The sequence below is a fragment of the Pituophis catenifer genome, unplaced genomic scaffold (assembly GCF_029215685.1).
Source record: "Pituophis catenifer annectens isolate HBS135680 unplaced genomic scaffold, rPitCat1.0.hap2 SCAF_10, whole genome shotgun sequence".
Taxonomy (NCBI): Eukaryota; Metazoa; Chordata; class Lepidosauria; order Squamata; family Colubridae; genus Pituophis; species Pituophis catenifer.
The window spans coordinates 26363646-26378062 of NW_027256890.1; the positions used below are offsets into that span (position 1 = coordinate 26363646).

At 49.9% G+C, this 14417-nt stretch overlaps 1 protein-coding gene across 1 annotated transcript in view; it reads left to right on the top strand.

Moving 5' to 3' along the window:
- ITGA10 (integrin subunit alpha 10) overlaps window positions 1-14417 on the top strand; it is a 65464-nt gene that overhangs the window by 50434 nt on the left and 613 nt on the right. The window contains exons 22-29 of the mRNA XM_070951505.1: window positions 220-296; window positions 2041-2130; window positions 3371-3455; window positions 4216-4329; window positions 4717-4809; window positions 7244-7357; window positions 10491-10589; window positions 11511-11624. Coding sequence (XP_070807606.1) covers window positions 220-296; window positions 2041-2130; window positions 3371-3455; window positions 4216-4329; window positions 4717-4809; window positions 7244-7357; window positions 10491-10589; window positions 11511-11624 — 786 coding nt within the window. The remainder of the gene's footprint in view (window positions 1-219; window positions 297-2040; window positions 2131-3370; window positions 3456-4215; window positions 4330-4716; window positions 4810-7243; window positions 7358-10490; window positions 10590-11510; window positions 11625-14417) is intronic.

Consider the following 14417-nt stretch of genomic DNA (forward strand, 5'->3'; position numbering starts at 1 on the left):
GCAGCAGAGACCCAAAGACCAGCTGGCTGGCGGGAGGCGCGCGCACATGCCCAGTGGAGCTGAACTGGGGCGACGGCTCATGTGCCCACAGAGAGGGCGCTGCGTGCCATAGGTTCGCCATCATGGGTATAGGGTCTATTTCTTGAGCAGGGGGTTGGACTAGAAGACCTCCAAGGTCCCTTCCAGCTCTCTTATTCTGTTATTCACTTTCCTTCACAGGTGGCCTTTGCCCTTGAGTTCGAATTCAGCTGCTCCTCCCTTCTGAACAAAGTGCAGGTGAAGCTTACAGCCAGCAGGTGAGAACTGGGGCTGGGGGATTAAGGAAGCCTATCTGCACTTGATGGCAAAATGTTGGGAAGGATAAAATAAACTAGTCCAAAAGGGGAGATACAGGTAGTCCTCAACTTACAACAGTTCATTTAGTGACCATTCAGCGTTACAAAGTGTTCTGCCCCAGCTACAGACCCCAAAGAACGCAGCGCACACAAACTCCATACAAAGCTTATTTTACTCAAATTAGTCTTTATCAACCAAAGGCTGTTTAATAAACTGTCTTAACAGCCTACCAGAATTCTAAGATAAGTAATCACAGTCTTACTAGAGTTGGCAGAAAGCCCAGAAGCAATTTTGCAGAGAATCCAGACGTGAAGGAGATTGAACTAAAGTTGTTCCCTACAGCTTGCTGCAAGCGGCGTTCCTCCTTAAATAGGCTAAGGGAGTGGCCAATTAGCCCCAAGCCTTACTCTCGAGGAGACCTCCTCCTGAGGAGCCACTCCTGCCTTTTGGCAACTCTGCGCGCCCGTGCATCGAGAAGAGGCTCCTCCTCTTCATCCTCTTCACTTATGGGAGCTTCTGGAGGTTCTGAAGGTCCTGGCTGAATCCCTGCCTCTGGCACCACCTCTTCTCCAGCCTCCTCAGTGTCCGACTCGAGCGCCAGCTGCACAGGCTGCTGGCGCAGCACCACACCAGCCTCCTCGCTGTCGGAATCAGCTACAATCTGCACAGGCCGCTGACGGGCCATAACACAAATGCACTGAAAAAAGTGACTTATGACCGTTTTCACACTTATGACCGTTGCAGCATCTCCATAGTCACATGATTTACATTTGGATGCTTGACAACTGACTCACATTTATGACGGTCACAGTGTCCCGGGGTCGTGTGATCCCCTTTTGTGACCTTTTGACGAGCAAAGTCAGTGGGGGAAGCCAGATTCATTTAACAATCATGTTGCTAACGAATAACAGCAGTGATTCCCTTAACAAATGTGGCAAGTAAAAGTTGTGACACGGGACAAAACTCACTTAACACATTTCTCGCTTCGCAACGTAAATGTTGGGCCCAAATTGTGGTCGTAAGTTGAGGACTACGTGTACCTGGAAGTCTTTTGATTGTGAAAAGCCCCTGTCTTGAGAAGGGTTTCCACCAACCCATTCAAAACCCTTCGGTTGTGGCCCGCCAGCAGCCAGTAGAGCTGGCAGCAGATTCGGACAGTGAGGAGGTTGGGGAGGAACATGGGCCAGTCCTGGAGTCTGGGGAAGGCTCTGATCAGGGCTCTGCGTCGGAGGCAGAGAGGGGACCAGGGCCATCTGACAGTTATCAACTGCCTTCGGAGTCGGACATCAGTGGGGCAGAAGAACAGCTGGAGCCTGTTCCCGATGTGCGCATGCGCAGAGTTACCAGGCTAAGGGAACAGCTAAAGAACAAGGGTCGACTCAGGAGTAAAGCCACAGGTGGACGGTGAGGGAATAAAAGAGGAGCGAAAGGGGAGTGGAGTTTGCAGGAAACAATTAGGTCGCTTAATTGGTTCGTGACTCTCCGAGACTCCTTGCCAAGTTTTGAAGATATCGGCCTGGCAGCTCTCCAAGCCAGATGAGGTCTGTGACTGTAAATTCTCCCTTGAAAGACTTTGCTGGATGTGAATGAGAGGAATTCACAGTAATTTAATAAAAAGGGTTTTTTTGTCGGGACAAGGACTCTGCTTCCTGCTCTTGTGAATGCCTAGGTCACAACACCTTCTTCTTCCTTTCTGCTGTGCAGTGACAGCAGCGAGTTGAACCAAACGCTGGCGGACAATACAGCCCAGCCCACCGCCTTCGTCTCGTATGAGCCTGACCTCTTCCTGACCAGGTGAGTCCCTGTATGTGTCTCTGTGTGTGTTTGTATGTGTTTTTGTATTTGTGTCCCTGTTAGGGATGGAAAGACATCCCGAGCAAGTCAGGCCTGCAGACGAATGGCCGCGTTGCTTAGCAGCTTGGCTCATTATTTGTTGTGTTTGTCCAAGAGCGCGTCACTCTTGGAGGGCTTATAACAAACAATTAAAATAATCACTCAGAACTGATTTGGGAGGGAGTGCCTACGGCTAAAATGGACTACAGATAGTCCTCGGATTATAACAGTTCATTTAGTGCAGTGTTTCTCAACCTTGGAAGCTTGAAGATGGGTGGACTTCAACTCCCAGAATCCTCCAGCCAGCGCTGCTGACTGGGGGATTCTGGGAGTTGAAGTCCACCCATCTTCAAGCTTCCAAGGTTGAGAAACACTGATTTAGTGACTGTTTGAAGTGATAACGGCCCTGATAAAGTGACTTAGGACCGTTTTTGACGCTTATGACCGTCGTAGCATTTCCCCCATGGTCATGTGTTCTACATTCAGGGCGCTTGGCAACTGACTCGTGTTCATGACAATCGTGGTGCCCTGGTGACCCCTTTTTACTGGGGGAGGCAGATTCACTTAACAACCATGTTACTAACTGAAGAACTGCAGTGATTCGCTTAACCCCTGCAGCAGGGAAGGTCGTAAAACGGAGCAAAACTCACTTAACTAATGTGTCACTTACCACGTACATTTGGGGCTCCATTGTGGTCATAAGTGGAGAGCTACCTGCAGTGGTGGGATTCAACCAGTTCGCACCACTTCGGCCGAACTGGTTGTTAAATTGCTGGCTGGCCACGCCCCTCCCTGCCCTGCCCCTTCCAGAAGTCCCATTTTGGTGCCCCATTTTGGCTCCCAGGTAAGTGCAGGGAGGCCTACTAGGCCCAAAATGGGGTGCGGGAGGGTGCAGCACGGTCCCCCTGCGGCCCGTTTTGGCTCCCAGGAGGCTGCAGGGAACGCTACTCGGCCCAAAACGGGGCGCGAGGGAGCCGTGCCCCCCCCGGCAATCCATTTTTGCTCCCAGGGGGGTGCAGGAGGCCGAGTGCTGCCTGTCAAACCCCTTAGTCACACCCACCATGGCTTCGTCCACCCAGCCGGTCATTGGGGCAGAGAACCGGTTGTTAAAATTATTTTAATCCCACCACCGGCTACCTGTATTCTGAACTTCCAACTCAAAGGATGTCTCCGATTTAGGTTTTTCCATTTTTTCTTTTAGTGAATCTACCCTAAACCGCTATGAAGTACATCCTGTGGGGACCTTCCCGAGCGACATGAGCCCAGAGTTTCGGACATCCATCAAAGTAAAGATGTGGAAAAGAAGGAGCAAGACCCTGGGAGGAATGGCCAACTTTGGTTCAGCGTTTCTGGCAGGGGCAGTGGGTGGGGGGGTCCAGGATCCAGCACTGGAGCCTTGGACCCAGGTGCAGCCCCTTTCAACCCTCCATGGTCAACTCTCCATGGCCAACTCTCCACGGCCAACTCTCCACGGCCAACTCTCCACGGCCAACTCTCCATGGCCAACCCTCCACGGCCAACTCTCCACGGCCAACTCTCCACGGCCAACTCTCCACGGCCAACTCTCCACGGCCAACTCTCCATGGCCAACCCTCCACGGCCAACTCTCCATGGCCAACTCTCCATGGCCAACTCTCCACGGCCAACTCTCCACGGCCAACTCTCCATGGCCAACTCTCCATGGCCAACTCTCCACGGCCAACCCTCCACGGCCAACTCTCCACGGCCAACTCTCCATGGCCAACTCTCCATGGCCAACTCTCCATGGCCAACTCTCCATGGCCAACTCTCCATGGCCAACCCTCCACGGCCAACTCTCCATGGCCAACTCTCCACGGCCAACTCTCCATGGCCAACTCTCCATGGCCAACTCTCCACGGCCAACCATCCATGCTCACTCAGACTTGTACTAGGGATTTGAACCGCCGACCTTGTCCCAAAAGAGAAATTAAAATGCTTCTTTTTGGGGGGGGGAGGGTGGAAATACCCCAGAATATTCACATCCACATTTTTTAATATTTTTTTTTGATTTTCTTGTTCTTGTAGATACAAAATCTTGCCTGTTACGCAGTGTCCAATCTGTCGCTCCGGATGGCATTTCCTGCCACTGGCTATCAAGGGAGGGAATTCCTCTGGGTGACTCGCATCCTTGCGGATAATGTAAGTGGCTTAGCTTCACTTATGCGCCAGTTCCCACGGCCCAGCAGTTCTCTTCTCAGATCAGCCACAACTCTGAAACCAAGGCTTCTCAGCCTTGCTGGCTTAAAGATCTCTGTGTTATGACCAGTTTTTCGTTGGGCCCTGAAAACCCATTTATTTCAGCTAGCTGGGCTGGCTTGAGTTAAATTTTAAACTGATTTTAAATTGGAATTTTTAATTACGGCCAAAATATTTAATTATTTTAAACAGTTTTTAGATTTTGTATGTCTTGTTTTTACTTTGGCTGTTCACCGCCCTGAGTCCTATATTGGAGAAGGGCGGTATAGAAATTTAAACAAATAAATAAATAAATAAATAAATTTGATGCTTCATTCTTTTAACTCTAAGGTGACCTGCAGCTTGCCAAATCATACCGAGTTTGGATCGGCTAATAGTGTGATTCCACTGTACCCAGAAGAATTGGTACACACAGACAGAGTGGTAAGTCCAGGGGTGAAATGCTACCAGTTCGGGGCAATTTGCTTGAACCGGTACTGAAAATACTACCGGTTCGCCAGAACCGGTAGTAAAAAAAATGCTTTAAAAAGTAAAAAAAAAGTTCCCGCGATCGCGCGGCACAGCTGATCATCTGAGCTTTTTTTTTTACTTTTTTTTAAGCATTTTTTTTACTACCGGTTTGGGTGAATAGGTAGTAAAAAAATGCTTTAAAAAAGTAAAAAAAAAAAAGATTCTGATAATCAGCTGTGACAATCAGCTGTGCCACATGATGGTCGGAATTTTTCTTTTTTTTACTTTTTAAAGCATTTTTTACTACCTATTTCCCGAACCGTATTTTGTGTGTAAAGTGTGATAGTTTGTTTTTGAGCTCTCCGTGACTCTGCGAGGTTCCCGCTAGTTGCAGGGGCCATTTTGTGTGAAGTCCGGTTGCTTTTGCATTGTGTGTGAGTCAGTTGTGTAGCTTTTGGGATATTTTTGTGTAAAATGTGATTGTTGGTTTTCCCGGTCACATGCCCACCAAACCACGCCCACCCAGTCACATGACCAAGCCACGGCCACCAAGCCATGCTCACAGAACCAGTAGGGAAAATTTTTGAATTTCACCACTGGTTAAGTCCCCATGTTTGATTCAGATGCTGACCTAGAAACTGAGAGATTGTGAGTTGGATCGGCCCAAAACAAACCAAGATTGGGATTTAATTGGCAAGACTTAAACTCCAGCATGCCAGTAGTTGGGCACCCATAAGATCTTCTTACCAAACCTGGAATATTTCACACAGTTTTGGTCACCACAATACAGAAAAGAAAGAGTGCAGAGAAGAGCAACATGTCAACTTGCAAAGCTTTCAAGTTGCCATGAGCAGGAGGGAGGGAGAACTGAAGTGCATTCCATACATTCTTCCTGACCGCAATCTGAAGGAGGGTGTTAGGTTTCACAGCCAGCCAAAGTGGGTAATTGGAGAGTGTGATTTATGACATGGCCAGAGAGGAGGGGAGAGAGAGGGTCATAGGGGAACGTAAATCTACGCGGGATCAGTCCTAACTGCATCCCAGTATTGCCGGAATGGTGCTCCTAATAAATGACTATATTTCCTTTGAAGTTTGGATCGTGGCTCATGAATTAATTAGGGCATCTTTCGGAAACTTGACACAACGATGATGATTAGGTGGCTGGAGGCTAAAACATATGAAGAACGGGTTGACTGATCCTGTCAGTACCTGGGTGTGTTTAAAAAACTTAAGTAGGGCAGACTTAGTCAGTATGTGAATGGGAGACCCCTAGGAAATCCCAAGCTGGAGGCCTTATTGCAAAGTAAAAAAAACAACAACCATCAATCAGAACAGAGCTGGAAGAGACCTTGAAGGTCTTCTAGTCCAGCCCCTCTACCATTCCAGACAAGTGGCTGTCCAGTCTCTTCTTAAAAACCACCAGTGATGGGGCACCCACTACTTCTGGAGGCAAACTGGTTAATTGTCCTCACTGTCAGGAAGTTTCTCCTGAATTCCAGGTTGCTTCTCTCCCTGATTAGTTTCCATCCATCGTTTCTTGTCCTGCCTTCTGGTGCTTTGGAGAATAGCTTGACCCTCCCCTCTTCTTTGTGGCAGCCCCTCAAATATTGGCATACTGCTATCATGTCACCCCCTGGTCCTTCTTTTCTCTAGACTAGCCATACCCATCTGTCAAATCCCAAAGAAGGCAGGATCCAATCACACTGCTGCCAAGGAAATGGGGCGAATCTTCCCGTGAAGAGACCCCCGAGTAGCATTCAAGCCAAATCAGGCTTCTCTGCCTTTTTTTTTCTGCTTTGGCATGTGGTAGGAATCCAGCCTTCGCGATACAAGCCTCTTAGGTGAAGAAAACCATCCCTAAACCAGAATCTGTTTGTTTTTTCCTTGGGCGTAGCATGTTCTATGAGCCCAGCAATCACCTTTTCTTCAAGGAGATTCAGGGTTAAAGCCAGGGGTGGGCTTCAAAAATTTTAGCAAGGGGTTCTCTGCCCGGTTGCTGGGTGGGCGTGGCCATGGTGGGCGTGGCCTAGTCGGCCTCCTGCACCACGGCGGTGTGTGTGTGTGTTTTTGCCCTCCCCAGGCTCTGGAGGCTTTTCTCGGGCCTCTGGGAGGGCGAAGATGGCCTCCCCAGGCTCTGGAGGCCCTCTGGAGGCTGGAAATGGGCCCATTTCTTCCTGAATTTCTGGTAGGTCCGTTTTTTGCCCTCCCTGAGCCTCTGTGTGCGCCCTGCACTTACCTGCATCCAAAACGGGCCACGTAAGGACTTCGGGAAGGGGAGGGGCGGGCAGGACCAGCCAGGAGTCGGATTTGGGGGTTCTCCGAACTGCACAGAATCTTAGCTAGAGGTTCTCTCGAACCCCAGCAGCCCACCCCTGGTTAAAGCCCCAGTTCCTTTCCTCCCCTGCAGAATTGCACCAACGCCGGCTGCCAAGTCGTGACCTGCCAGCTGCAGCGTCTCGAGAGGAGCTCCGAAGTCACCATCCATTTGCTCAGAGCCGTCCGGAACGAGTTTTTCCGGAAGGTGAGTGCTGCCGCAGTGCCTCCTGCCTTGTGTGTGTTTATGTGTGTTTGTGAAGCAAGCGAGGCATTTTTCTCTTTGATCTCAACCATCCGTGGCCTTATTAGCACAGCCTGTGAAGCTACTGAAGCTTTGCAGGGCTGCGGTTTTCATAAGTTGGGCAAACTCTGCCACTGAGCTGTGTGCCCTGTCTTAGCTAATTGCGGTTTATTCTTTCCAACTTTCCGGACTGGTGAGGGTGGGAGAGGGAATGGTTCTCAGCGCTGTCTTAAGGCATGGGCCCGATGGGCATTTTCCCATGGAGCCCCACGAGCAGACTAATCTGTGTATGTTGTTAACCCTTCAATGCACCTTGTTTCATATAAATACAGCAACATATTTATTACATATTTATTTGTTGGAAGTGCCGATAAAATAAATATATGTTTAGTTTCATTGACCATTTTACATTTTTATTCCTGTGAGTAGTTGTCGTAGGGGCCCCAGTACACAGCTTTGCCCAGGGCCCATAATGCTGTTAAGAGAGCCCTGATGGTTCTGCATGAGTGGCTGGTAAGCACACACACGGACGCATGCACGCATGCAGCTCCATTTGCGCAAGCGGCAGGCATGCACACCTGTGAGTGTGCTTCTGTGGCCCAGTTCCAAATGGCTGACGGGGATCCCTAGTTTATTCTGTAAACCACTGTAAGAAAGTTCAGGATATTGCATAAATGCTCATCGTGAAAAGAAAGAAAGTGTTGTAACTCCGACTCCCGAGCCTGTCCTCATGGAGGAAGAGGACTCAGAAGGTGAGGGGAAGGAACGGACAAGGCCTCCCTCTCCAGGACCCTCCTCTCTGGCAATGCCTCAGGTTCCATCCGAAGGCCAGGAGGAACAGCCTGGGATGGGCCAGGAGGAAGGCATTTCGGAGCACCCATTGATAGAGAGTGATAATCCTGGCTTGATCCCAGGCAGCGTCGGAGGGAGAAGCGTGCACAGCAAAGGAAGAGGCGTGGGAGGGCCAGGGATTGAGCTGAGTCACTGAGCCACGCCCCACAAGGAATAAAAGGGGGTGTGATTGCTCAGCAGGCTTTGTGACACAAAAGTTTAAACTCTATAAAGAGTCACATCATGAATCCTGCACTTCGGCTCAGATATATTTTGGACTAAACTTTTGTGGATAATTTGTCGCTCTGGAAACGGACTGCAGAAAAGGCCTCTCCTGCTTTTTTGGGGAGTACTAATTGGACTTGGCAGGCGTTTTACAGTTAGCTGCCAGAACTCTCGTTTGCCAGGAATTCTGGTCTGTTTATACAATAAATTATTGGCAGGGGTGTTTGATGCTGCATTTATGTGTGAGGATGGGGGACAGAACCGAAATAGAGAGAAAATGAAATACGTGTCCTTGGGGAGGTCTCCAAGGAGAGTCAATCACCAGGAGACTGTGAGTTCTAGTTCCACCTTAGACATAAAAGCCAGCTGGGTACTTTGGGCCAATCCCCAGGAGACGGTGAGTTCTAGTCCTGATTTACGCATTAAAACCAGCTGGGTGACTTTGAGCCAATCACTATGAGACTATGAGTTCTAGTTCTGCCTTAGGCATGAAAATCAGCTAGCTGACTTTAGGCCAGCCGCTCTTTCTCAGCCCACCTCGCAAAGTTGATGTTGTGGGGAAAACAGGAGGAGGAAAAAGCATTAGGTATGTTCCCCCTCCCCTTGACCTATTTATAAAAACAATAAAGGCGGGTCTCCTTGGGGGAGGGCGGAGGGGGAAACAGTCTGCTACAAGGAGTGTTTCTTGGATTTTAGTTTAAGGATTTAATTAATTTAATTTTTGTGTTATGGCTTAATTCAGTGTTGGCGAAAACTTTTCGGCACTGAGTGCCAAAAGGGAAGCGCCCCGAAACCAGAAGAGCTGCCGCCTGGCACGCAGGTGTGCGCTGGGTGGCTGCTCTTCCGGTTTCCAGCACACGCATGCACCTGGTCTTTCGGTTTCTGGCATGCGTGCGCTGGGAAGATGATCTTCCGGTTTCCGGCATGCGCATGTGCACCGGCCAGCTGGTCTTTGCATGCGCATGCGTGCCAGAAACTGGAAGACCAGCTGGGCGATGCGTCGGAGCCCAAAAAAGCAATGGGCGATGGCTTGCGTGCATGGAGAGATGGCACGCGTGCCATAGGTTCGCCATCACGGGTCTAATTGCGTTCCATAGTTTTGAATGCCATTGTTTTGAAATGAAGCAGCTCTCTTATTTTTGAATCACTTCTCTTGGATCAGACGGGATTTCGATCTGGGTGCTTGGCAATCCATGCACAGCTACAACCAGTTGCCAGGCACCCCACAATCCTGTGATTGTCTCTTGTGACCGTCCTTCCTTCCTTCCTTCCTTCCTTCCTTCCTTCCTTCCTTCCTTCCTTCCTTCCTTCCTTCATTCCTTCCTTCATTCCTCCCTCCCTCCCTTCTTTCCTTCTTTCCTTCCCTCCTTCCTCCCTCCCTCCCTTCTTTCCTTCCATCCTCCCTCCCTTCCTTCTTTCCTTCCCTCCTTCCTCCCTCCCTCCCTCCCTTCCTCCCTTCCTTCCGTCTTTCCTTCCCTCCTTCTTTCCTTCCCTCCATCCCTCTCTCCCTTCTTTCCTTCCCTTCTTCCTCCCTCCCTCCCTCCCTCCCTTTTTTCCTTCCCTCCTTCCTCCCTCCCTCCCTTCTTTCCTTCCTCCCTCTATCCCTCCCCCCTCCCTTCCTTCCTTCTTCCTGTTAGAATGCAGTATTGCAGCTAACTCTGCCCACCGCCAGCAGCTCGATCCTGACTTTAGGATTTCAACAACATAGTTTGTTATTTATATTGGAAAGAGATGGCGTAGATATTCCAGGAAAGAACCGTGGTGGCACAGTAGTTAGAATGCAGTATTGCAGGCTGACTCTGCCCACAGTCAGGAGTTCGATCCTGACTGGCACAGGGTTGACTCAGCCTTCCGAGTAAAATGGGTAAAATGAGGGTAAAATGAGGACCCAGATTGTTGGGGGCAAGAGGCTGACTCTGTAAACCACTTAGAGAGGGCTGTAAAAGCACTGTGAAGCGGTATATAAGTCTAAGTGCTATTGCTATAAGGACGCGCCCTTAATTTTGTGGGACCCTCATCACACTTCATTTTGTGGATCTAGGCTAAATTCAAGACAGTGAAGATAATCAGTAGCATCACCCTGAACATCCAAGAAGAAGACAACCTGTTTCTTCTACCAAAAACTGCCCATCAGCGGCAGGTAAGAGACAGGACTGACACAGGGTCTGGTGTCCGGTGCGGTTGTCGTCCGCCAGCGGAGCTGGTGGCAGACTCAGACAGTGAGGAGGTTCGGGAGGAACATGGGCCAGTCCTGGAGTCTGGGGAAGGCTCTGATCAGGGCTCTGCGTCGGAGGCAGAGTGGGGGCCAGAGCCATCTGACAGTTATCAGCTGCCTTTGGAGTCAGACATCAGTGAGGCAAAAGAACAGCTGGAGTCTGTTCCCAGTGTGCACAAGCGCAGAGTTGCCAGACGAAGGGAACAGCTAAAGAACAAGGGTCGACTCAGGAGTAAAGCCACAGGTGGACGATGAATGGCTCCTCCCAGAGGGAATAAAAGAGGAGCGAAAGGGGAGTGGAGTTTGCAGGAGACAATTAGTTCACTTAATTGGTTTGTGGCTCCTTGCCAAGTTTTGAAGATATCGGCCTGGCAGCTTTCCAAGCCAGATAAGGTCTGTGACTGTAAATTCTCCCTTGAAAGACTTTGCTGGATGTGAATGAGAGGAATTCACAGTAACTTAATAAAAAGGGGTTTTTATCAGGACAAGGAGTCCTGCTTCGTGCTCTTGGGAAGCCTAGGTCAGAAGCAGCTAGATCCCACATCTAGGATCAAATTGGAAGGTTCAAATTGACTCCTTTCTCGTAGTCTTGCCTTCCCTTGGAAACAAACAGATGGGGTGTGTGGGTCAGGCTTATGTGTCTTGTGTTTTTACAAGGACTTGAGGTGAGCTTCCCACTTGATCCCTCCTCCCTCGCCTGGCTGGGATTGTCCCAACGCCCGGCTGATTGTGTAAGCTGCTTAGAGAGGGCTGTAACGCACCGTGAAGTGGTCTATAAGTCTTAAGTGCTCCTAGTGCGAAGGTCTTCAGAATCACGGCCTCCTCAGGAGTTTGGTCTCCCTGCAGGTTGTCTTGGAGATTATCCAGTCCAAACTGGTCCCTCTTTCCCTCTGGATTCTGATCGGCAGCATCCTTGGCGGTCTTCTGCTGTTAACCGTGGTCATCGTCTTCTTATGGAAGGTAAGTATCTGGTGGGATCCACACAGACAGGCATCTCTCGGGGATGCTTGGATTTGGGTTCCTGTACTGAGTGGACATGGGTGTGTCTGGGGGATTGACTAGAGCATCAGTCACCAACTGCTGGTCCGTGGAACACTGGTGGGCCGTGAGAAAATTTTGGTGGTCCACAGAAAAATTATTTGCATTTTCTATATTGCACTAAATCAGGGGTCCTCAAACTACGGCCCCTGGGACGGATATGTGCAATGAACGCTTGTGTTGCTGCGGAGAATCTCCCCCTTTGGGGTCTTTTTGTGTGGGTTGGAGGGGGACAGAAATTCAGACTTGGGGTCTGCTTCAGCCTCCTGGTGTGGGGCTTTGGGCGAAGGCTGGAGGGAAGAGCCGCTGGTGGGGAAGAGCCGGAGGGTCTCGTTCCAGTGGGACAGCATCATAGACTGGAATTGGCTGACCATCTCAGCCCGCTGAGCCTCCAGGCGCCAGTACCTGGCCTTGCACTCTCGCAGGTCTTCCCTCTGCTTGGAAAGCCTATGCTCCTAGTCCTCAGTGAGGTGCTTCTGCTGAGCCTCCTTCTCGGCCAGATCCAATTTGAACTGAGCTGTTTTGCCAACTCTTTCTCCTGGTGGCTGCTTAGCTCCAACAACTGCTTCCTGTTGAGGCCCTAAGGAGCCCGGGAGGGCAGGCGAGGAGGGGCTGGGAGGGGAGGGCCGAGTAGAGGCCAGCAAGATGCCCCTCGATGTGAGTGACATCGAGTTGGCCACGCCCACCCAGTCACATGACTACCTAGCCACGCCCACCCAGCCGGTCATTAGACAGATCATATTAGTGGTCCTTGGGATTTAAAATTATGAATTTAGTGGTCCCTTAGGTCCGAAAGGTTGAGGACCCCTGGACTAGAGGATCGTAGGACACCCCTCAAATCTGTAATTGACTCTGTAAAGGTATAACTGATCCTATCTGCCTCCCAGCTAGGACAACGGTTGAAAATAAGGAGCAATAATAGGAGGATTGAAAGCTATTAAGTACATCGGGACATGTGCATTTACTTTCAATTGAAATTTTATTGATTAAAATTACAGGTTGCTGTTTTATTTTAACAATCCTGAAATTAAATCCTATCGAATTCAGTTTTGAGCTCAGCCTCAAACGTTGGGAAGCAGGTTGCCAATTTATGCCTCCCAGAAGCCCCCTCCCCCAAATGTGTTTTGCTGAAGTTGCAGTTTCTGCACTGAGGAAAGGGATCTGTTGTGAATACAGGTAGTCCCTGACTTACAACGGCTCATTTAGTGACCGTTTGTAATTTGCAACCTCACTGGAAAAAGGGGCAGGGCCATTTTTCAAACTTATGACCGTTGCAGCATCCCCATGGTCACGTGATCGAAACTCAAAGACGCTTGGCAACTGATTCATATTTATGACAGGGTCACTTTTTGCGACAAGCAAAGTCAATGGGGAAACCAGATTCACTTAACAACCGGGTGACTAATTTAAGAACTGCAGTGATTCACTTAAGAAACGCAAGACAAGAGAAGCTGTAAAATGGGTCAAAACTCACTTCATAGATTTCTCACTCAGCAATATAAATTCTGGGTTCAATTGTGGTCGTAAGCCGAGGACTACCTGTACAGAAGAATTGCAGGATGCCAATTTCTCAAGGCTGCCCCCACTTGGATATGGACAGGGGGCAGGGGTGGGCTGCTGGGGGTTCTCAGGAGAACCTCTAGCTAAGTTCCTGTGCAGTTCGGAGAACCCCCAAATCCCATTCCTGGCTGGCCCCGCCCACTCCACCCCGCCCCTCCCAGGAGTCCCCACATGGCCCGTTTTGGATGCAGGTAAGTGCAGGGCGTGCGCGGAGGCTCAGTGAGGGCGAAAAACAGGCCTACTGGAAAACCGGCCTGTTTCTGGCCTCCAGAGGGCCTCCGGAGCCTGGGGAGGCCATTTTCACCCTCCCAGACTGGCCCCTCTTCCTCCCCAGCCTCCTCACTGTCCGAAGGCTGCTGGCAGACCACAACAAATACCACCACTGCTGTTAAGTGAATCACTGTAGTTATTATATTATTGACCCGGTTGTTAAGTGAATCTGGCATCCCCATTGACTTTGCTTCTCAGAAGTCACAAAACGTGATCAGCAAGACCCTTGCAACCGTCATAAAGACGAGTCAATTGCCAAGCGTCTGGATTTTGATCGTGAGGCCATGGGGATGCTGCAGCAGTCGTATGAAAATCGGTCATAAGTCACTTTTTTCAGTGCCGTTGTAACTTTGAATGGGTCACTAAATGAACTCTTGTAAGTCAAGGACTTACCGGTGTTAATTGTGCACTTAATTCACCACAGGTCTTGAAAAATTAAAGAGTCTAAATTTGAGAGAATGTGGGAAAATGCCATTCCACACTCCTAGGTAAAGGGAAAGGTTCCCCTCGCACCTATGTGCTAGCCGTTCCTGACTCTAGGGGGCGGTGCTCATCTCCGTTTCAAAGCCGAAGAGCCAGCGCTGTCCGAAGACGTCTCCGTGGTCATGTGGCCGGCATGACTCAACGCCAAAGGCGCACGGAACGCTGTTCCCTTCCCACCAAAGGGGGTCCCTATTTTTCTACTTGCATTTTTTTTTTACGTGCTTTCGAACTGCTAGGTTGGCAGAAGCTGGGACAAGTCACAGGAGCTCACCCCGTTACGCGGCAGCACTAGGGATTCGAACCGCTGAACTGCCGTCCTTTCGATCGACAAGCTCAGCGTCTTAGCCACTGAGCCACCACACCCCTCCATACTCCTATGAGTGGGAATAAAAACTTTTCTTA